The 22,679-nt window shown below is 62.0% G+C and overlaps 1 protein-coding gene across 6 annotated transcripts; it reads right to left on the bottom strand.

Moving 5' to 3' along the window:
* Window positions 1-745: 745 nt before the first annotated feature.
* Window positions 746-17,087, bottom strand: FMNL1 (formin like 1). 6 transcript variants are annotated; one of them, XM_071728340.1, is made up of 26 exons: window positions 16,858-17,087; window positions 11,473-11,556; window positions 11,128-11,211; window positions 10,973-11,046; window positions 10,296-10,379; window positions 9,840-9,980; window positions 8,749-8,854; window positions 8,419-8,495; window positions 8,241-8,334; window positions 7,886-7,960; window positions 7,473-7,583; window positions 7,232-7,381; window positions 7,035-7,136; window positions 6,669-6,915; window positions 6,154-6,468; window positions 5,913-6,034; window positions 5,237-5,439; window positions 4,734-4,968; window positions 4,559-4,627; window positions 4,367-4,447; window positions 3,856-3,985; window positions 3,577-3,740; window positions 3,276-3,377; window positions 2,908-3,006; window positions 2,628-2,751; window positions 746-2,001 (listed from the first exon to the last, which is right to left on the bottom strand). In XM_071728340.1, exons 1-26 carry the CDS (start codon window positions 17,008-17,010, stop codon window positions 1,898-1,900), a joined length of 3,330 nt encoding a protein of 1,109 aa, XP_071584441.1. In that variant the 5' UTR covers window positions 17,011-17,087; the 3' UTR covers window positions 746-1,897. The 6 variants fall into 6 exon arrangements, with proteins under 6 accessions (XP_071584441.1, XP_071584442.1, XP_071584439.1 ...); XM_071728341.1 differs by having other exon boundaries at window positions 2,914-3,006; XM_071728338.1 differs by having other exon boundaries at window positions 746-2,394; window positions 10,973-11,211.
* Between the last annotated feature and the right edge of the window lie 5,592 nt (window positions 17,088-22,679).

Below are 22,679 nucleotides of genomic sequence, written 5' to 3'. Positions count from 1 at the left end.
TTTCACCCAGTGGAGAACCCCTGCATGGAGGCTTCCAGTCCTGGGAGGAGGTGCAGGGCTGAACAGAGCCCTGAAGTTACCCTGCAGCCATGGTTAGAGACTCATCAGGCACCTGGAGATGCTCAGGGGAGCAGGGTCACCTCTCCTGGGGGCTCTTCCTTACACAGAGAGTGTTGGTCCTCAGCAGAACAACAAGCAGTAGTTTGCACCTCCCCCTCCCTCTACACAGGATCACAGAATGTCAGGGACTGGAAGGGATCTCTGGAGATCATCCAGTCCAACCCCGTGCCAGGGCAGCTTCACACAGAGCAGGTGGCACAGGATGGCATCTGGGTGGGTTGGGAATGTCTCCATCCTCCACATCTCTGGGCAGTCTGGGACAGTGCTCTGCTGCATTCAAAGTAGAGAAATTCCTCCTCGTGTTCAGATGGAATTCCTGAGCTCAAGTACTTCTTGTTCTGTCGCTGGGCACCACTGAAATAAGACTGGCCCCGTCCTCCTGACACCCTGTCAGGATTTATAAGCTTGGGTAAAATCTCCCCTTAGTCTTCTCTTCTCTGGACTAAAAAGGCCAAAGTCCTGCCATCCCTACTCCCATCCATCCATCCATCCATCCCTCCTTCCATCCATCCATCCCTCCTCCCATCCATCCATCCATCCATCCATCCTTCCCTCCCTCCATCCTTTTCTCCCCTCCTTGCAGCCTCAGCCCCGTGCAAAGCTTCACCACCTCCCAGATACACACTTTATCCTTAGAGTCGTTTTATTACCAGTTCTGCTCTAGATGAAACAGGCCATCAGTATATAAAAATAATGTATACAAATTAGCAGTTAATGTTTTACATTTCTGGCTTAAAGGCATTTTATAAGTTACACATTCCCTTCCCTCCCCTCTGAGCCTGGGGCTGAGCCTGCGCTGGGGCTTGGGGCCAGGACATACCCGGGGGTAAAGCTGGGGCCAGGGAGAACCTGAGCAGGGGCTGTTTAACCAAGTAAATGCAGGAAGAGGTTAATTGTGCCAGCGTGGGGGGCAGGGAGAGTGGCGGGGGCTTTGGGGGGGAGGCTCTTGTGGCTCCCCTTGCAGTGTGTTGGGATTGTGGGGGTTGCTGCCGGGGCAGCTTCCTGATGGTCACTGTGGGGTCACTTTTGGGTCACTGTGGGGTCCCAGAGGTGGGTGCTGAGATGTGGGAGGGCAGAGGTGCCCCCTCGGGGACCATCCCTGACCCCGCTGCTGTTGGTCACAGCTATGGAGCCTCAGCTGAGCCTCAGGTGAGAGCCTGTACCTGGGTGTGCCAGCCCCTGCTCCCCTTGCACCGAGAAATGTTAAGGAAGACATAAAAGAGCTGGAGAAGAGCATCCTGCCAGCCCCGGGGGAACGGGAGTGCCCAGGGTGGGGTTTTGCAGCAGGTCCCTCGCTGGGGGAGGACGTGGGGCTGGGAGGGCTCTGCGGGGCAGGGAGGGAGCCGTGCAGGGCCCGGTGGTCCCTGGCTCACAGCCCCCTGTCCTGCCACGGTAAATCCAAGGCACCAGCAAGCTGGAGAACGGGGGCAGGAGGTGTGCAGGGCTGACCCCCGAGGGGCGGGCGATGGAGCAGCTCTGGGGGAGGGATGGGGCAGCCCCTCTTTTCCTTCCAGGACAAGCTGGTGCCTCTTCCGTGCTCCCCCATCCCTGCTCATACCCGGGAGGGTCCCCCAGCCCTGCCGGGGGGGAGAGGAGCTCAGGGGCATCGCTAAGCAAGCACCGGGGGGTCCCCAGCAGGGTGGGTGCCGGGAAGCCGAGCATCCGGAGCAGCCGGGAGCGGGCACCGTGCCCCTGCCCCAGGCTGTCCCGGGCCGGGGGCTCGATGTCCTCTGGTCCCATCTGCGCCGGGAGGACCGCGCTGTCCCGGGCCCGGCACTCACAGCGAGATGTCCGGCGTGCTCTGCAGGCTCTGCCCCGCCGCCCGCCTCTTGGCGCTGCCGCGGCCCTTCTCCGCCCGCCGGTAAGGATTGTTCCGCAGATCTGCACCGGGAGAAGGTGCTGAGCCTGCCCGCCCCGGGACCCGGCACCCACCGCACCCCGCCGTGTCCCCTGGGGTGCTGGGGGGGGAGCAGAGGGAGCACCCAACAACCGGCCTGGGGGGCCCCATCCTGCGGCTCCTGGGGTGCCCAGCGCCGTGCCCTGGGGCTGGTGCCGGCTCCCCCGAGCTGGTTTTTGGCGTGGGGCAGAGTCCGGCCCAGCGGCCACGCAGCCGGAGGCGCTGGGGAGCAAAAGCCAGGAGGGTGGCAGAGCCCGGCAGCCCCCGGCCCGGCACCCCCGTTACCTACAGAGGACTCTGCTCGGGGAAGCTCATGTCGCAGAAGAGCCGGGACGAGCGCTTGCCCGTCCGGGCCGTGAAAGGAACGGTTTTGAGAGCTGAGCAGAGCGATCCAGAGGCAGCGAGGAAGAGGGGGAGGAGGAGGAGGAGGGAAGAGAAGGGAGGAGAAAGAAGCAGAAAAGGAGGAATAGCCATGAGACAGAGCAGAGAGCACCCAGCAGCTTGGCTGCGTGGGATGGGAAGGTGCTACAGGTGGGTTTGGTCCCCACAATGGGGCTCAGGCTGTGACAGTCCCCTGCAGCCCCTCTGCTCACCTGAAACAATCTCTCACCTGAAATAATATCCTCGATGGCCCCATCCTTCCCTTCGTAGATGAGTGGCTCCTTCACCATCTGCTTCTTCTTCAGCTCAGCAATCATATCCATCTGCTGCCTCTTGGCTTTCTGGATGGGCAGCTGGGGGTGGGACAGTGTGGGCTGAGCAGCATGGCCTCCCCAAGGTGCCCCCACCTCCACCCCCCACCCAGCTCTCCCCCACTGGGACCTCCTTCACCCTCTCCCCCCACCAGCCTGCGTGGGGCTGCCCCACCAGGACAGGGACATGTGGGGCACCTTCACCTCGGGGTGGTCCTCGCTGCCGGGGGGGCTGGATTCTGCCTCTTTGGCCATGGCCTCTTGTTTCTTCCACAGCTCGATGTCCTGCTCTGCTTTCTGAGAGGTGCAGGGAGGGTGCACTGAGCCAGGGGGGTCCTGTAGCAGGACCACACCCCCCCACTTCCTCCCCTCAGCAGCCCCCAGCTCACCCCAACCCAGCTCCAGCATCTCCCACCACCCTGAAGGGCAGAACCCTGGGGTCTCTCTGCCCCAAACCTCCCCCGAGGCTCACATGGCTTTTTCTGGTTACCCCAAAGTGGGGTCAGACCCTCCCAACCCCAAATCCCCTCCCAACCCCCAGAAACAGGGTCTGAGCCCCCTCCTACCTTGTAGGCTCTGATGAAGCGCATGAACATGGGGAAGAAGGTGGTGGGGGGGCTGTTCTTGGGGTTCTCCCCAAAGTACTCCACGGCTGACTCGTAGGCTTCCTGCAGGCGGGGACACCCTGAGCTGGGGGCTGGGGCTGCACCCACCACCCACCACCTCCCTCCAGCCTCTCCCACCTCGCCACTCACCTCCACATCCCCCCAGTGCTCCTGATGAAGCCACAGCCCCACCAGAACCTCTCCCACCCTGGGGTGCCCCTATGGAGGAATGGGGGGGCCCATTCCTACCCCCAGTACTCACCTTGGCGGTTTTGCTGTCAGCCTGCAGCTTCTCCATCACCTCGGAGTTGACCTTGAGGAAGTCCTTGAGCACCAGGCTGTCGTCCTGCCGCATGAACTCCTTGCGGGTCAGCTCCATGCCCTGCTGCAGGCTCCTCACATCCTGCAGCACGCTGTCCAGGGAGACTGCGGGGTGGGGGACAGTCCCGGGGGGGCAAGGTCAGGGTCAGGGTGGGCTCAGGGCCCCCCGTGCCCGGCTGCAGCCCGCCCGGACCCCCGGCCCGCAGCCGGGGGGCGGTACCTGTGCCCGCCTTGTCGAGGAAGTGCAGCTCGGTGTGGAACCCGGTCAGCTCCGGGTACTTCTCCGTGATCACCCGCACCAGGTAGTGCAGCAGCGTCTGCTTGCGGTCTGTGGATTTCATCTCCAGGAGCTGGGAGGGAGCAGGGTCAGCCCCAGCCAGCACCCCATCATCCACACCACCCTCTGCAGGGGGGGCTCTGGGGCCCCACGGCTCTCCCTCCATCCCTCTGTCCCCATATTTCCCTGTCCCCATGGCTGTCCCTTCATCCCCCTGTCCCCATGGCTGTCTCCATGCCTGCCCCTGCATCCCCCCATCTCCTTGACTGTCCCCATATCCCTCGACCCCCATGGCTGTCCCCGCATCCCCCCATCCCCACAGCTGTCCCTGCATCTCGCCATCCCCACAGACAGTTCCCATGTCCCTCCATGCCCACAGCCAGTCCCTGTGTCCCCAGGCAGTGTCCCCATGTCCCCATGTCCCCAGACACGGGCAGCCCCACCCCGTCCCTACCGCGTCGAGGCTCTGCAGCCGGAACCCGTAGGCTGCCCCCCGTTTGCTGCTGTTCATGTAGTTCCCGAAGGCCAGGACAATCTGCAGAGACACGAGGGCTTTGGGGACACAACCCAGCACCCCGGGGCACAGGGTGCAGCACCCAGTGCCTGACATCCCCCCCCCGGGGCCACTTCGCCCCCCACTCCTCACCTCGAGGATGTTGCGGAGTTTGTTGGAGGACTTGAGGGAGATGGAGGCGGCGATGATGGCGTGGAGTTGCTGCGGGTGGGAGGAGAAGGACGTGGGACTCCCAGGATGTCACCTCCCCTCCCCCCATCCCTGCAGCCCCCCGGCCACCCGGCGTCTCCCCCCACCCAGCACCCACGGGCATCAGCAGCTGGGCTGTGTCGCTGAAGTTGCCCAGGAAGATCATGACGTTCATGCGCTCGGCCAGGCGGGGGATTTTGCTGAAGTGGATCAGGAACTGATCCTCCTCCGACAGCTCCTCCAGCGGCCGCTGCTCCCGCTCGAACTTCCCGATCAGCGTCCGCTCGTACTCGGTGGGCAGGAATCGCAGCAGCAGCTCCAGGAAGTCGAGGCTCAGGGCTTGCTGGTCGTACCTGTGGGTGGGGGGAGACCCCGGGGCAGTCAAACCTCAGGACAGGTCCCCCAGGGCCCCACCAGCACCCACAGATGGTTCCCCTCTTCCTCCATCCCATGGCTGATTCCCACATCCCTCCATCCCCACATCCCTCCATCCCCACGGCTGGTGCCATCGTTCCTCCAGTCCCAGCACCCCTCTCATCATCTCAACCCCACAGAGCAGCCAGACTCAGCACCCACCCAGCCACCCCTCTCCCCCTCTCCCCCCAGGGAAGGGCCCCTCACGTCTCAATGGCCGTGCAGATCTCCTGGATGCTGCGCCCGCCCTTGCGCAGGGTGATGGCCAAGTTCTTGGCCCGGTTGGACTCCATGAGGGTGACCTTGCTGGGAGCCTTCTGCGTGGCCTTAACCTTGAGGGCACTGATGTCCAAGCCAGGGCCCTGAGCCTTGGTCTTGAACTGCTCCTCAAAGTCACTCATGTCCAGCTCCTGTGGGGAGACATGGCTGAGGGCACTGAGAGGAGGTGACACAGGACACTGGGGACAAGGATGGGGCCAGAGGACAAGGACAAGGTGGAGAGGATGAACAGGGAACAAGGGGACGAGGTCAAGCTGAAGGGATGAGGGTGGAGCAAGGAGCCGAGGACAGGGAGAGGACAAGGGGACAGGGAGGGTAAAAGGACAGGATGAGGGGACAGGGGATGAAGATGGGGATGAAGACATGGACAGGATGTGAGGATAAGGATGGAGCAAGGTGACAAGCACAGGCTGAGGGGACAAGGTGTGACAGGGGATGCATGGCAGATCCCACATCATCCCTCTCCGTGGCACCAAGGAGCTGTTCCAACCTCCAGCTCCTCCAGCACCCATCTGGCACCGTGGGGGGGTGCAAGGTGGGCAGGGAGGCAGCCTCAGCACGGGTGCAGTGTGAACAGGGGTGCCCAGCCCCCCCATGTCCTCACCTGCAGCACCTTCTCGTCGTTGAGCTCGGTGAAGACGGTGCCATCGATCTGGTTGGGCTTCAGAGCCACCCAGTTGAAGACGGGCATGCGGAACTTGGTCTGGATGGGCTTCTTCACCTTCACTGCAGGGCAACGGGGAGGGGGGGCCACGTCATGGGGTGGGGGGGCTCCCAAACCCACCCCTGGGTGTCCCCCAGCCCTCGCCTGGGTGATGTCCCCGCCACCCCTGGGCCACACTCACCTGAACCACCAGTGGCAGGGGGGGCACCAGGCCCAGCTGGGAGCTGCCCACCGAGGGGAGGGGGTGGTGGAGGGGGGGGGATGGGGCCCTCCAGTGGGGCTCCAGTGGGGCCCGGGAGTGGGGGTGCAGGTGGTGGTACTTGGGCACCCGGGAGTGGAGGTGCTGGGGGGATGCCAGGGGTAGGGCATCCCCCCGAGGGCAGGGGGGGTGCGGGGGGCACCACGGGGCCCAGCTCAGCCCCCGGGAGTGGAGGGGGGGGCGGGGGGACAGGGGGTGCTGGGGGGGGAGATGGGGCTGGAGCTGGAGCTGCTGCATCTGCAATGGAAAGAAGAGGTGGGTGAGATGGTGGCACGGCCACGTTCCCTCTGCCACTGAGTGACAACGTCCCCGGGCACCTCCCTGTGCCCCTGACTCCATTTCTGTGCCCAGAGACAACGCTGTCACTGCACCCCCCCCCCGTGCCAGGTGTCCCCACCAGGGAGGGGACATCACAGGCTGCCACCATCCCAGGGTACCTGTGCCGGTGTCTGTGGTGATGGCAGTGGTGGTGGCAGTGGTGGCCTCTCCAGTAACCACGGGGGCTGCTGGGGTTTCTATGGCAACGGGGACGATTTGGATGGCGACGTCTCCGTCGGGCCCCCGCAGGATCTGCACCAAACCCTGCTCCTCTAGCTCGGCCAAGCGCCGCTCCAGCGCCCGCCGGTAGCTCTCCTGGGGCTGGGGGGCCGGGGGGCTGGGAGGCCGGGGGGGGCTCAGCTGCTCCTGCAGTGGTGACAAGTCCTGGGAGCATCGCTGCTGTCCCCCTGCACCCCTCGACCCCCTGTGTCCCGGACACCCGTCCCCTCTCTCCCTCCCTCTCCGCAGCACCCACGGGTGCTCACCCGCAGAGCCTCCAGCTCCCGCCGGGCCTGGCTCAGCTGCTTCTCCAGCTCTGCAATCTTGGCCATGGAGTCGTTCTCCACATCCTGCAGCTTCTCCGTCAGCTGTGGGGATGAGGAGACGTCGCTCAGCACCATCCCTGGTGCCTCCCCCCTCGGGGCTGGCGTCAGCAGCTCCTGCCCACGCGCCCACGTCCCACCTGGGTGACGTTTTCCTGCAGCTCCTCCATGTGCTCCAGCACCGCCGTCTTCGTCTCCGAGTCCTCCAGCATGGCCCCCACGTCGAAGACGTTGTCCAGGTAGGCTTGGATCTGCACCTGCAGCTTCTCGCTCTCCGTCAGGCGGAGGCTCTGCCAGGGGACAGTCGGTGGCACCGTCACGGCCGGTGGTGTCACCCCCTGCAGCACCCACCCTGCTCCAGGGAGGTGTGGGATCACCCACCTCCAGGTACTGGTCCAGCCCCAGGTGGGTGAACTCGTACTGCAGGAACACGCGGAAGTTCATGTTCTCCACCGAGTGCACCACGATGTTGATGAACTGCATGCAGGCCACCTGGGGAGAGGCACTGGCTCAGCGTGGCCACCACCACCCAACGGTGGCCTGCCAGTCCTTGGGGACGTGGTAGTCCTTGGGGACACAGTGTCCCAGGGACTGAGCAGGGGACCCATGGACATCGAGGAACCGATGCCCTGGGGGAAAGCCCAGTGGCTCAACAGCCTTGGGGACACGATGGCTTGGGGACAGCGTGGTGGCTCAGCACCCTCTGGAGACACACAGTGCCCTGGGGACAACCTTTGGGATGCAGCACCCTGGGGATGACCCAGGAGCTCCTGGGGACAGTGGAGCTCACTCACCATGAAGTCGATGTTGGTGTCCTCGTTCCTGAAATATTCCATCAGCTTCTCAAAGCGGTTCCTCTCCCCGCAGACCTGGGGGGGGAGCAGGGGGCTGAGGGACACGGCCAAGGGTGGCACCCTTGTGGTGGGGGGGCAGATGGGACTCTCTGGTGACACCCTCCCAGCCCTGCCGGGTGCTGCCTGGTCCCACTGGGACATGGCCCTGGAGACACTGGCATGGGGACATGGAGCCCAATGGCTGGAGAGCCCCTATGGGGTGAGCATCTTCCAAGATTTTCCTGATGATGGAAACTGAGGCACGAACCCAGGTGGATGTCAGCCTGGGGACCACATGTCCCTGCTGGGCACTCACCTCCTTGAAGTTGTCAAAGGCAGCCAGGATGATGTCGTGGCCTCCTCGGACCAGGCAGACAGCAGCCAGCAGCTCCAGCACCAGTGCCTTGGTCCTGCAAGGACACGGGATGCAAGGTGGGTTGGGACCACGGGGTGGGTGAGGGGACAGGGGGATGGGTGACAGGGACAGGTCCTACCTGGCATTCTTGTTGTTGAGGCTCAGGGTGATCTCGTTGACGCAGGCTGGGTGGTTCATCACCAGGCTGAAGCCAGACTTGGGGGAGAAAAGAAACAGCAGTGGGGTTGTGTGTCCTCCTGTCCCCACCCAAAGGATGCTCCAGGGCCTGAGGACACCCCCGTGCCACCTCCCCACCAGCCATGAAGTTGGGTGAGAACATCTCAGAGCAAAGGGATGGAGAACGGGTCCCACCCCAACCCCCACCCCTGTCCCCGCAGACGGTCCCATGGGAGCTGGTAAATTTTGGGGTGCCCCGGGTGGGTCCCCAGGGACGCTTCCCCCTCCCCACCTGGTAGTTCATGATGGCGCGGAGACAGAGGATGCAGAGGTGGACATCGTCCTTGTGGCTGGCGAGGCGGGAGCTCCTCAGGGCCTTCCTGTGCGAGGGGTTCAGCCTGGGGGGCGAGAGGGCTGCTGAGAGGGGGCTGGGGGCCTGGGGGGGGGCACAGCACAAGCGGGGGGGGGCAGCGCAGAGTGGGGACAGCGGGGAGGGGACAGCGGGGGACCTGTGGGAGACCCTCCCCTCTACCAGCCCTTTGGGGGGGGGGGATGGTGGCCGGGTGCCCCCTCGGGTGCACGGGTGGTCTCGGAGGCTCACCGGGACGGGCAGGAGCTGCTGCCGGGTGACCTGGGGACACTGTCCCCATCGCTGGAGGGGACGCTGGAGGGGACGCTGGGGTGGACGTGGCGGAGGAGGGTTTGGAGGTGCTGGTTCGAGAGGCAGCAGCTGGAGGAGCGTTAGAGCCTGCGGGACAGGAGGGAGAGAGGGGGCTCCCGCGTGGCCTCGGGGACACGGCAGCTGCCACCCCCCCCTGCCACGGGTGCCACGTCCCTCCTGACCTCTCCCTGGGGCCGGGGGGACACCCCAGCTGCTGGCGGGGGGCGAGGGACCCCCGAGGTGCCTCATTACGGCTCCCAGGGTGACCACGGGGGGGTGTCCCCTGGGACCCCCTGCCCACCTGGGACCCCTCGCAGGCAGGCGGGGTCCCCATCAGCAGGGTCCCCCCGGTGTCCCCCTCCCCAGCCCCTCACCTACCGTCAGCGTCCCCGGCAGCGTGCAAGAGAAGAGCGGGGTTAGGGGGGGCTGCGGGGACAGCGGGGCTGGCGGGGGGCACAGGCCTGGTCCTCCCCCCAAAACCTCTCAAACGCCTCCAACTTTGTGCTGATTTCTGGGTTCTGCCCAGAGCAGCCCATGCTGGGGGGGTCCAGCAGGATTTACCCCTCCCTCGGGGGTGTCACTTGGTGTCCCCAAGCACCCATCTGGAGGCCCAGGCCTGCACCTCCCTCAGAGCCCCCTGTGAGCACAGGGGTGCAGCGAGGCAGAGAGCGGGGGACAGGGGGGACAGGGAGGGGACAGGGGGGACAGGGGCCTGGCATTACCTGACAGTGAGGTGCCGTGCTTTGGGGGGACCCTGGGGAGGGGGTGAGGAGCTGCTTTTGTTCAGGTCCTCCAGAGACCGCTCTGTCCCCTTGCCCTTGTCAGAGCCCGGGCTGCCGTTCTCTGTGCTCTCCATGTCGTACCTGGTGGCCCAAGGGGGGAGGACACGGGGACAGGGGGTGAGATGTGACACCCCCAGATGGGCACACACACCCCAGCCACCCACCCTGGCGTCCTCAGGGCTGAGGACGTGGGCATGGAGGGGTTGGGGGTGCTGGTGGGCAGCCCCAAGGAACCCCCTGCCCACCCACCCCGAATCCCAGGGGCAGCAGATGGGGAAGGGGCTCGGGGGGAAACCGTGGGGACACGGTGGGGATGCAGTGGGGACACGGTGGGGACACGGTGGGAAGATGGTGGGGACACAGTGGGGATGTGTTGGGGACACAGTGGGGACATACGCGACGGAGCACTGGGCGAAGGAGAGATATTCCAGCAGCACATCCAGGCCCTGGTTCTCCTCGTTGAGGAACTCCTGAACCCATCTGGAGGAGTTGAGGGGTGTCAGGGGGCTCCACCCCGCAGCCTCAGCACCCCCAGCACCCCCCAACACTCCCAGCAAGGCTGGGACACGCTGGTGACACGCGGTGGCACCATCAGCTGGCACCTCCCTGAGCTAGGTGGGTGCCGTCACCCTGGCTTCTGATGCACAGGGGACAAAACCTGAGGGGTCCAATGTCACCAGAGCCACCAGTGCCACCACTGCCACCAGGGCCATCACTGCCACCAGTGCTACCAGTGCCATCACTGCTACCACTGCCACCAGTGCCACCACTGTGACAATGACAGGACAGCCTGACCCTGGGACCACAATCACTGCTCAGCACCTACCACACCACAGAGAGGGGGGGACACCCGAGGTAGGGACCGGAGTCCATCCTGACACCCCAAAAATGGGGCTGGGCTCCCAGAGCACCCCCATCCTCCCCCCAGAGCCACCCCAGAGGGACAGGAGGAGGCCACCAGCCTCCCCATCCCGCTGTCACCTTGACCACCAGAGGCCACCAGCACCCTGCTCCCTGTGCCAGCAGTGCTGGGGACAGCAGCAGCTGGGTGACAAGGACACCCCGATCCTTACCCGATGTAGTTTGTCCTCAGGGAAATCTCCAGCTCCCGCAGCACCTGCGTCGACTCCTGCGCTCGCCTCTTGAACTGGGGGACAGGCAGAGCCATTGGCACTGTCCCCACGCCCAGCCAGGGACAGGGACAAGTGGCACAAGGGGTGGCCCTCACCTTCCTGCTCACAGCCCCTGTGTCCAAGTAGCTCCTCAGCTTCTGGATGTAGGCACCCGGGGGGTTTTTCACCTGGAAACGTTCCTAGGAGGCCCGGAGAGAGGCTGAAACCGGGACAGCACCCACGGCACCAGGACGTGACACTGTCCCCACGGCAGCCACCACGTCCCGGTCCCCTCCCCCCCGCTGCACCCACGTTTAATCAGGTTAATGAGGTTAATGAGGTGCTGACTCATCATGCAGATGGGTGTCAGTGCTGGGCACGTGGGGGGCTGATGCCCACACCCCGAATGGCGCTTGGGGACAAGGGACAGCACTGGGGACGCGGTGATGCCCGGACCTCACCTGGTCACAGACGAGCTCCCACTTCTTCTCGTTGTCATACTGGTTGAGCAGCTTCATCTTGTCAGGGGGCAGGTTCATGGTGTTCTGCAGGGGGATGGGTGTCAGGGCTGGGGGTCACCCCAACCCCCCCGGGCTATGGCACCCACTGCTCACCCAGCCCCGGGCATCCCTGCTCAGTGGTGGGACAATGGGGACACTGCTGGGATGACAGGGACACCAGCAGGACAATGGGAACACCATTAGGACAACAGGGACACTGGTGAGAGGACATGGACGCTGGTGGGATGATGGGGGTAGCAGTGGGAGGCTGGGGACACTGAGGGGACAATGGGGACACAGCATTCCCAGGACGTTGGCGTTCCACCAGCCACAGACCCATCAGCAAGGTTCTCACCCAGGGCTTCCCCAGGCAGAGGGACAGGAGGGAAACTGGACCCATCCACACGTGTCACGAGTGCACAGCACTCCCGGCCTCAGCCAGCCCAGTCCCATCAAAGCCAGGTGGGGACAGGGACACAGAGTGGTGACACAGCTGAGGGACCCGGGAGCCTGGGCCCTGCCAGGGGGTGACGGTCACCTCCGTGTCCCCTGCTGCAGGCACAGCCCGTGCCCAGCTGCTGCACTCTCAGTTTCTTTAGGCACAGTGTCGGGGCCCGTGTGTCACCATGTCCCTCCGTGCCACCACTGCAAAACCCAATCCCTGTCACCCCCCCCCAGGACGTGACGTGGTTTCCGTTCTCCCAACGGCACCAAAACCACCCCGGCCCACGGCCCCAGCCTTGGGGACACGGCAGGGCCTGGATGGGCACCCCGGGGACACGGGCAGAGCCCTTCGTGGGGCACCCTGGGTGGTGCTGGGAGCTCAGACTGGGTCCTGGCCCAGTAACCGCCCAAAAGCCCCAGTCCTGGGTGGTCTGGGCCCTGGGGGAGAAGCAGGAGCTGAGGTTGCTGCTGGCATGGGGAGCCCTAAGTCACCCTAAACCTCCAGTTTTGGGGTCCCCTGATGTTGAGGGTGGGGACACAGGGTGCACACACCCCCAGGACACCCCCGTCCCCAGGGATGAGGCATCTCCAGGGCTTTGGTTGCCCACAGAGGAGCAGGTCCAAGAGGAGAGGTGCCTGGGCACCCCAGGACCTGTGGAGCAGCTTCTGCCAGAAGCCAAAGCCAGGAGGGGTGGGAGAGGAGCCAGCACCGTGTGGTCCAACCAAGGGATGGCTGGGCAGGGAGGGGACATCCCCATCAGGGAGGGGACAGTCTGGTGGTGGGGTCAGAAATGGCCTTGTTGGGAACCTGCTGGGGCTGGGCCAGGGCTGCTGAGTGGGTCCTGGGGAGGGCAACAGCACCCAGAGGTGCCCTTTGCTGAAGAGGCATCTGTGGGATGGATGAGACCCTCCGGGAGGGACAGACCAAGGCACAGGGCTGTGCTGAGAGGGACAACGCAGCCAGACCCCACAGCCAGGGCTCTGGCAGCAGCTGTGGATTAGGGTTCTGCTGTGGGACACTGTCGGGTGGCCTCAGCACAGAGAGGGTGGTGGCACCCAGCACGTGGGTCACCTCTGCCACTGACCTTGTGTGAAACGTGAGAAAACCAGGACCAAGTGTCACGGGTGGGACAGGAGCTCTGGTGGGTGAGGAGCTCAGGTGGGGTGGAGGGTGCTGGGGGTGTCCCTACAGAGGTGGCTCTGCCACCAAGCCCCTGGTCCCTTCCTCACCAGCAGGGCTGGGCCGGGTGGCAGGATGTGGGGACAGAGTCTGGGGACAAACTGGGTGGTGGCTGTGTCCCACCACAGCCCAGATGGGCACGTGGTGCTGAGGGGGGGAGGAAGTGGCTCTGCTGTGGTCCCCAGCGTCACACCAAGAAACTGGTTCCCATTTCCTGCTGGGGAGGGGGGACTGGCAGGGCAGGAGGTGTGGGGCAGGGGGGCAGCCAAGCACCCCAGAGGTGGCAGAGGAGGGACATGGTCCTCCTTGTCCTCTTCCTGCCCAGGGGACAAGGACAAAGAGGCCACGGGGACCTGCCACAACCCACCCCTGATCGCCCAGCACCCTCCAGCCCACCCTGGCATGGAGCTCCCCCCCCCCAGGCCTGCCAGCAGTGTCACAACCTGCTGTGTCTCTGAACAGATGCCACCAAATGTGTCCCCCCTGTCCCAACCCTCCTGGGACACAAGCTGCCACAGCACCCAGGTTGCCAGCCCACCCCTGCCCCGTGCCAGGACATGTCCAGATGGGTCCCCCTGGGCTGTCCCCAACCCCTGGGCTGTCCCCAACCCCCGGGCTGTCCCCAACCCCTGGGCTGTCCCCACGAGCACCACCAGCACCTTCCGGTACCAGAAGTTGTTCTCCTATCACAGCACCCACAGCCCGGGGGGAGAAGGAGGGGGGGAACACGGGGCTATTTTGGGTGTCAGGAACCTCCTTTTTGTTCTGAGCTGAGCCCTGCACCCAGCCCCAGCGTGAAGGACAAAGCTGAGCACCTTGTTCCCTGCACAGCACCCACCAGCTGGGGGGTACCCGGGGCTGGGTGTCACTTGTGGGGGACAGAAAGCTCAGCTGGCACATGGCACCAGAGAGCATCCCAGTCTGGACCAGCAGGATGGCCCCGAGATGGGGCTTTAGGGGGACAAATGTCACCGGGGGGCCAGGCTGGTGGCAGAGGGACCATGGATCCTGGGATTCTCCAGCCCTCCTGGCCATAGCCCCTGATGCTTCCACCCAAAGGGAGCCCCGCTGTCCCCTGCTGTCCCCTCCAGCACCCCTGGGCACCCTTATCCCCTTCGAGGCTCGGCTCCAGCACCCAGCAGGATCATTCCCCCCAGAGCTCTCCTGACCTTCGCTGGGCAACCCTGGGGCCAGCTGATCCCACCAGGAAGACCCTGGATTGGGGTGTACCCCAATCCCATGGGAAGGGCCAAGGAGCAGCCAGCTCCCCACCAGGGCTGGATCCAGCATTTTCCTTTCCCAGTTGAGCTGAGGCTGACACAGAGCCCAGGGCTCACTGCTGACCCATTGCACCACCAGGGCCAGCAGCACATCTGCACACATCTGCACACATCTGCACACATCTGCAGTGGTGACGTTTGCTGTGCTCTTCCCTCTCCCCTGCTCCTGGGAGAAGCAGCAGCAAAGCCCCCACCAGCCAAACCTCCTGTCCCCAAATGCCACCGTCCCCATCTGCCACCATCTCCAAGGCTCCAGCTGAACCCACCTCTGCTATTTCCACATCCACACCCCTGCCTCACCATCCCACTTTTGTATTCCCGATTTCTACTTCCCGATGTGCAAAGGGGCACAAAAACCACTGCTCCAAGCAGGAGCATCCCAGTGTCCCCATCCCAGGAGGCAAGATGCTCCCCTTCCTTCACTCCATCCCAAAAAGCCACCTCGGCACATCCCAAGTCACTTGGCGTGGGGACAACCCTCCCATGATGCTGCCAATGTGGCATCTGCTGTGCTGCCCTAGCTGGGAAGGAGCCAGTTTTGAGGGAATAAAACTAAATTCTCCATTTCTTGGCAAGCCACAGGTTTATCCGTCCCCTTCCCGCTGGTGGTTTGGATCCCCCTGGGCTCCACCATTGAGTTTTTTTTCCTGCCAGGTTTTGCCCCGCCAGCTCTTCCAGTTTGGGGTGTGCAGCTCAAAACTGGTTTGCACCAACGTGCTCTCCTGGCATCACCATAACCACGGCAACGGGCTGGATCTGGACCACGTCCCACTGGGAGATGCCCAACCCACCACTGAGCTCACAAACTCAGGAGGCGGAAAACTTGAATCCCAAGTTGAGGAATGGGGTCGGGGTGGGTAAGGATGGAGGGAGCAGCCTTGTCCTGTCCCCCCGGGGGTCCAGCTGCCCCCCCAGCACGGGAAGGGGGAAGGGAACCTGCCGAAGGCGGAAGCGAGACTGGGACACCCGATTTCACAAGATGCCTCCCTGGTTCCTGTCTGCCAACCCCCACCCCTGGGTCCCCCCTGCTCCCTTTCCCTCGGGATGGAGGCACCAGGGGCCTGCAGCATCATTTTCCCCTTTTCTGATCACTTTTCAGCTCACTCTTGCCAACCTGCTGTCACCTCCCCGCCATTTCCTGAGGCCTCGCAGGGGTGGCGGAAGCACCCTGAGGTCCCTGTCCCCTCCTGTCACCACAGCACCCAGCAGCCATCGCCCACATCCCCACCCTGCTCAGCCACCTCCCAACCTGCCCTGGCAATGGGTGCCAGGGGCACAGCCCCCCCTTTCCTGGGGGATTTTGGGGTCCTTGCTGAATCCCAGCAGGGTTCAGGTAGGCACCAGGTAGGCAGCGGGGTAGGGGTGGCTGCTCCCGCTGTGATTCCTGTACCCAGATCATCCTATAAAACCCAGGAGATCCAAAAAACCTTCCCAAGAAATCACATCAGGGCTGGGCTGGAGGATCCCAGCAGATCCCATTCCCAGCAGATCCCATTCCCAGCAGATCCCACCCTCACCAGTGGGACCTTGTGCCCACCATGGGGTGGGTAACGGGGCTCCAGCCCCCCCCCCCCCCCCCCCCCCACGAGCTTGAGGAATTAAACACCATTAATAGAAACTATTTTTTTTTCCCAGATCCCAGCCCAACCCTCAACCAGGGAACATTTTGGGGAAGGGCACGGAGAGGGGATGGAGCCCGGTGGGACCGTGGCGCCAAGGTCATGGCCAGCCGACACTGCTGAAGGACGAGGGGTGGTGGGTGTGGGGGTTGGGGGGCAGCAGGGAAATCCCCCCTCGGGGGTGCCGGGAGCCGCCGTCCCGGGGGATGGTGGGTCCGGAGGGACCGGGAGCGGTGCCGGTGGCTCTGCCGGGAGAGGAGGAGGTGACAGCCGCAGCCCCGGCTGCCTGCGGCACGCTGCCGGCTCCGGGCCCTGCCGCTGCCTCCAGCCATGGCGGAGAACCGGGACCCGAGAACCGGGACCGGGGACGGGAGAGCTGGGGTCACCCCCAGAGAGCGGGGGGAGGGGGGTTCTGAGGAGGGGGGGCAGGGGAGGACCCCCTGGGGCAGGGCCCGGCATCCCCCGAGGGGTAAAAAAAATTAATTAAATGATGATAAATAGTAAGAACGGATTACTAATAAAAAATCAGTGGTGTGGTGGTGATAAAATAATTTAAACAGTTGAAATCTCTCTCTAGAGGATCACGCTGGTAACGCTGCTGAGGATGCTGCGATGCTGATGATGCTGATAAAAAGTCCGGGCAAGATTTTTCCCCCCCGCCCCCCCCAAACATCCCCTGAAGCGGGGGGGTGCCCCCCCAGCCCCCTTCCTCCCCAGCACCCCCCGTAAGGAGGGCACCCCCAGCCCCCCCTCCCCAGCACCCTCCCGAAGGACGGCGCCCCCCAGCCCCCCCTCCCCAGCCCCCCCGGAGCCCCCCACTCACCAGGGCCCTCCCGAATCGCTCCTCCAGTTCTGCAGCCGCGGGCATCGGCTGCCGGGCGGGCGGGGCGGCCGCGGGGGGGGCCTGGGGCGGGCGGGGGTCTCGGCTCTCCCTGCCCGCAGACCCCCCCTCCATGCCCCCGGCCGCGTTGCCCATGGCGGGGCGCGGGGTGGTGCTGGGCAGCGGGGGGTGCCCGGGGGTGGCTTCTCCTCCTCCTCTCCCCCCCCTTCTCCTCCGCCGCTCTTCGCCGTTTGCAACTTCTCCGGGGCGTTATTGCGCTGCCAACGCCTCCCCCCGCCCCCCCCCGCCCCGCGGGATGGGCCGAGCCCGACCCGGCCCCGCGGCCACAGCCCCGAGGAGAGGGGCGGGACCGGCACCGGCACCGGCACCGGCACCGGCACCGGCACCGGCACCGGCACCGGCACCGGCCCGGCACCTGCCGGGGCTGCAGCAGCTCGGCTCCGCTCCTCTCGGGCTGGGTTATTATTTTATTTTATTTTATTTTATTTTAATTATTTCCTTTTATTTTATTATTTCCTTTTATTTTATTATTACTTTATTTACTTTATTATTTTATCTACTTTATTCTTTTATTTTTATTTACTTTCCTTTCAGTTATTCAATTATTTAATCTTTTCCTCTTGTTTTTTATTTTACTTACTTTTCATTCCATCCCATTATACACTTTAAATTTTATTTCAGTTTTTATTTTATCATTTTCCCTTTATTTCATTATCTTGTTTTACTTCAATTTTATATTTTAAATTTTATTTTATTTTTATTAATTATTTTGTCTTATTTGTTTTAATCTTGATTTTATTTTACTTTCAGTATTTTTAAATTTTATTTTAGTCACTATTTTATTTGCTACTTATATAATTTTATATTTACTTTATTTTACTTTCCTATCGTATTTATTTCACTACTTACTGTATGTACTTTTGTTTATTTTTTTATTTTACTTCCACTTTTAATCTTATTTACATCACCATTTGTTTTGTTACGTGTACTTTATTTTTTTCCCATTATTTATTTTTTATTTTCTTTTACTTTTAACAGGCCCCCCCACCCCTGGCAGAGCCCCCATGGGCTGCCCCAGCCCTGCAGCCACCACTTCACCCCCTCACGTCTGGGCTGTCCCCCCCCAGCAGGGGCTGCAAACACTGCCTGGACACAAAGCTGCCACATCACTGAGATTTGGGGAGAAATTGAGAGATTTGGGGAGAAATCATGAGATTTGGGGTGAGATTTGTTGAGATTTTGTGAGACCTGGGGAGATCTGATAAGCGTTGGTGAGATTTACCGAGATTTAGTGAGATTTGGTGAGAACTGGTGAAACTTTGTAAGATTTGGGGAGATTTGGGGAGATTCAGTGAGTTTTGGGGAGATGGCTGAGGTGAGGTGTGGCAGCAGGGGGTGAGGTTCATCCCGGGTCGGAGGGGTTTGGGGTGTTTGTGAATGGATCCCATGGCACCCTGGGACCCCCTGTCCCCCACCCCACACATCCCTGGGCCCCGCGGTGCCTGTGGCAGGGCGGGCGGTACCGGGATGGGGCAGGCGGTACCGGGCCGGGGGGAGGTTCCCGTCCTGCTCCACCATTTCGTGTCCACCCCCAGATCCCGGGCAGGGGACATGGGACAGGGCCCAGGTGGCTGCCACCAGCCCCCTGGGGACACCGCGTCCTCCCCGGCACCGCCGGGGGTTTGGGAGGTGGGAGAGGACCCACGGCAGCACCCGAATTGGGGTCACCCACATTTGGGTTCGCTCTGTTCTCCTCAGCACAGTTTTGCTGCTGGAATGTCTGCGTTTCATTAATTATGTCAGCAGCTCGTTAAATATTTTGCCTTTAATCCAGGATTTTAAGGGAAGGCAGGGACGGCCACACTTCCCGAGGGGTGTCCAGGAGGCCTGGTGTCACCAGGCCTCTGTGTGAGGTGACCCAGATGTCCCACACCAGGGACAGGCTCTGCTCTGGGGCAGGGAGCCTGGGGGGACCCCCGGGGTCTGTGGTCTCCCTCCTGCAGCAGGGTGAAACGTGGGTGCTGTGACCGCCATGGCTCCATCCTGGTGGGACACGGGTGCTAGGACAGGTCCTGGGCTGCCTGGGACAGAGTTTGATCCCAGCAGGTCCCCTGGCTGGGAGCGGGATGTCCCCACGTCACGGAGCAGCAGGCAGGGAGGGAGCCAAGGGAACCGCGTCCTGGTCCATGGGATGAGGGCCATGAAAGCAGAGGGAGAAACAAGGGCTGTACCCTGAGCAGGACGGGTTTGGGGCCTCCTTGGCATGGGCCGAACCTCACCATGGACCTGGGGTCCCTCTGACCCCCAGGGAGATGTTCCTGAGCTGCAAGGAGGGAGCCCAGTCCTGGTGTGGGGTGCCGGGGGTTGCACCTTGGCCATGGCTGCCCCAGCACCCTCAGTACCAGGAGGGTGAGGGAGGGGAGTGCCCTGGGCACCCCTCATCTCAGCCAGGGACTGGGGTGACTCCAGAGCTGGAAAACGTCCAGAGTTCCTGTGGTCCTTCACCTGGGTGACTTCAGGGCTCTTATCTGCTCTTCCACCCTGCAGAACCAGTCCTGGGTGCTGCACCCTGGGGTGATGAGTGTTGACCTCAAAGAGCCCCAGCCACCAGAACCTGGTCAGAAGGTGGCCGTGCCCCTTGGGAGCTGAGGACACCCCACATGGCTGTTCCTGAGCTTCCTTCATCACCAGAACTCCTGTCCTCACGGAGCTGCCTCTGCATCCAGCACTCCTCGAGTCTTCTCTCCTCCCACCACTTCTTTGCTGTTGAACTTGTGATTTCTGAAGGCTTTTCTCTGATGGTTCAAATCCCCTGGCTGTTACCTCCCTGCTAGAACAGTCCGGAAAAAAAAACTTCTAGAAACAACATATTCATCTTCCATATGTGCTCTGGGCAAAATTTTATTTTATCTCATGAGGGTTGGCATCAGGGTCAGGTTTGTTTTCTTCATCACCTTCAGTTCACTGGAAAGCCCCCATGCAGGACCATATCCTCCTCTGGGGTTTTTTGCCCTTGTATTCACAGGTCCACAAATTTCTCAGCATTATCCCTGCCCAGGAGATCGCTCCTCATCCAAACAAAAGCTCCTAGACCTGGGTTGGGAAACCCAGACTGAAGCCTGGATTATCAGGATCTCTCGGCACTGGGGATCCTGATGCTTCAGGAGCCCCAGGGGATTTGGCCAACTGAGCCCACCCCGTGTACCCCCCCAGGAACCTGAACCTTGGGGTGTCTGGGATGGGGGGGGCTGCTCCCCCAGGCTCCCCACGGGCATCACTCTGCCTGCGTGGGGCATTTCCACTGCTTTAGGGACTCGTGGCTGAAGTGAAGGTCAACCCAAGAGTCCTTCTTGATGGAAAGATCAAGATCTTAATTCCTTTGCCTCCGAGATGCTGAGATTGGATTTCTATTTTCAGTCCTGCTGAATTTCTCAACGATTTTAATGAGTCCTGGGCCTAACTCTGCTCTTCACTCAGCCCATCACTCTCCAGAACCCATTTCTGTGCTGTCACCCACGGGGAGCAGCAGAAGGAGAAGACCCAGGTCTCTCCTGCAGCTGCTTCTGTTGGTACCTTGGGTTTTTCCACATAAAAACCAGAACTGCAGCAAGAAAGCTCAGGCCTGGAGTCCTGGGAGACGGGTTTCAGGGCTGCCAGGAGGTTGGAAAACAGAGGAAGATAAACACAGTGTCCAACCAGAAATATTTTGGTGCTGTCATGTGGTAAGGGCTTGATGAGCCCTAACGTGGTGTTTGTTATCAGCTGCAGCTCCAGGCATTCAGCTGGGATCCCCAGGGACACGGCAGAGTCCAGGGCTGGGGAATGAGGAAAACAGGACAGAAAATGGGTAAAAAGTGGGATATGATGTGTGTGGAATCAAGGGAGGAGCAGAGAAGGAGGAAGAGGTTCCTTGGCCTCTCTCTGTTCTCCTGGGAAGGGGAAGCAAATGCCGTGGGTAAAACAGGGAATATTTTGGTTTGTTTATTTGCTTCCAAGGAGTTTCTGGTCCAACTCAGAGCAGTGAATCCACTTCATCTGCTGTGGAAGCATGGGAGGAACAGGAAGCAGGTGAGCTCTGAGCATTGAGAGAGGTGGTCAGACCCTGGGGGGAATGAGCCACGATGTGTGAAAACATCGAGGTGGCCTCAGCATGGGGGGGAAGGGGTGTCCCCAAAAGGGCTCCTCATTCTCCAGCTGAAGTTCCCTGCTCCAGCTTCCAAACCAAGTTCCTTCTTCAGTGGCATCTCCTGCTCCCACCCAGGGGCAGAGACCCCCAGGTCCTGGGCATGGGACCTCCTGCATCCCCTGGTCAGAGGTACCCAGAACGGTGTCACCCACGGGACCAGAGCTGTGACACAGGAACTCCAGTCAGGGCTGGGTGCAGCTGGGGAGCTCCTGACACAGCAAGGGGACAAAAGGGTGACAGCATCCCTCCCCCCTGACCCAGAGAAGAGCTGATGGGAACCACAAAGTCTCCCAGCCCCGGGACCACAGGCACTCCAGTGATCTCCCATCTCCAGAGGCAGCAGGATGCCCAAAGCCTGATGTGGGACCCTCCCAACCTGGTGGTTCTGCACCAGAAGGCTCTGCAAACTGAGAGCAGGTTTTCCATGGCTCCTGTCCCTTCCATCCCTGTCCCATGCTCACTCCTGACAGCAGCTCTGACACGTGTCTCCCCCCCCCCCCGGATGTGAGTGGGTGGATTTGGTTCAGTTTAATAAAAACAATTTCCTCCCCCTGCCCCTGGTGGCTTCACCCAGGAGGTGAGGAGGAGGAAGAGGAGGAGGAAGAGGAGGAGGAAGAGGAGGAGGAAGAGGAGGAGGAAGAGGAGGAGGAAGAGGAGGAGGAAGAGGAGGAGGAAGAGGAGGAGGAAGAGGAGGAGGAAGAGGAGGAGGAAGAGGAGGAGGAAGAGGAGGAGGAAGAGGAGGAGGAAGAGGAGGAGGAAGAGTGCCTCAGCCTTGCATTGCTGGCAGAGGGCTGGACCCTCCAGGGCAGCACCACAAGCAGGAGGGGAGGGTGACAGAGGCACAGAATGGCTGAGGTTGAGGGGACCTCTGGAGGTCATCTGGCCCATCCTCCTGCTCCAGCAGGGCCCCCTCAAGCAGGCTGCCCAGGACCATGCCCAGATAATTTTATATCCTCAGGTGGGGGGATCACACATCCTCCCAGGCAATCTCTGCCCATGATCCATCCCCAGGTAAAAAATGTTTCCTGAGGGTCAGATGGAGCCTCCTGTGTTCCAGCCCATGGCCTCTGGTCTGACTCTGGCTCTGTCCTCTCCCCCCCCTCCCTTCAGGTGGTCCCATACATGGATGAGGTGCTCCTGAGCAGTCCCAGCTCCCTCAGCCTTTCCTCAGGATTCCATCACCCTGCACTGGATTCTCTCCAGTGTGTCCACATCTCCCTGGTCCTGAGGATCCCCATCCCCAAAGGAATCCCCATTCCCAAAGGGATGCCCATCCCTGGAGCTGAGGGCCGTGGGGTGGTGGTGGCCTTGGCAGTGCTGGGGGTAGGGATGGGCTTTGGGATCTCCCGGGTTTTTTCCTAGCAGAAGGATTAGGGTTTCTCAGGGTCCCCTTTCCCCACCTGCTGGTCAGACTCTGCCTAACACAGCCCAGAAACCCCTTCCCAGCACAGACACATCTTTGGGGCACGGACAACCCGGGGTCCCCAGCTGGGTGTCCCCCGGCCCCCGCCGTGTCCCCAGGGCAGGGCTGGGCACATTTTTTGCAGGAAAGGGACTCCAGCCCCTGGTTTCTCCCCGAGCTGCCTCCACAGGAGGAGGCTGGAGGTGACACAGCAGG

Source organism: Heliangelus exortis, chromosome 29 (assembly GCF_036169615.1).
Source record: "Heliangelus exortis chromosome 29, bHelExo1.hap1, whole genome shotgun sequence".
NCBI lineage: Eukaryota > Metazoa > Chordata > Aves > Apodiformes > Trochilidae > Heliangelus > Heliangelus exortis.
The sequence above is the reverse complement of the archived record's forward strand: the minus strand, read 5'-3'. Positions and strand labels throughout refer to the sequence as shown.

Bases quoted from the DNA above. Each gene is read 5' to 3' on its own strand.
- FMNL1 (XM_071728336.1), bottom strand. From the start codon at position 17,010: ATGGGCAACGCGGCCGGGGGCATGGAGGGGGGGTCTGCGGGCAGGGAG. The intron at 11,212-11,472 runs GTGAGGTCCGGG...CGGGCCTCCTAG, and splicing joins GGGAGCTCGTCTGTGACCAG to GAACGTTTCCAGGTGAAAAA. The intron at 7,382-7,472 runs GTGGGTGATCCC...GTCCCCTGGCAG, and splicing joins GGCTGGACCAGTACCTGGAG to AGCCTCCGCCTGACGGAGAG.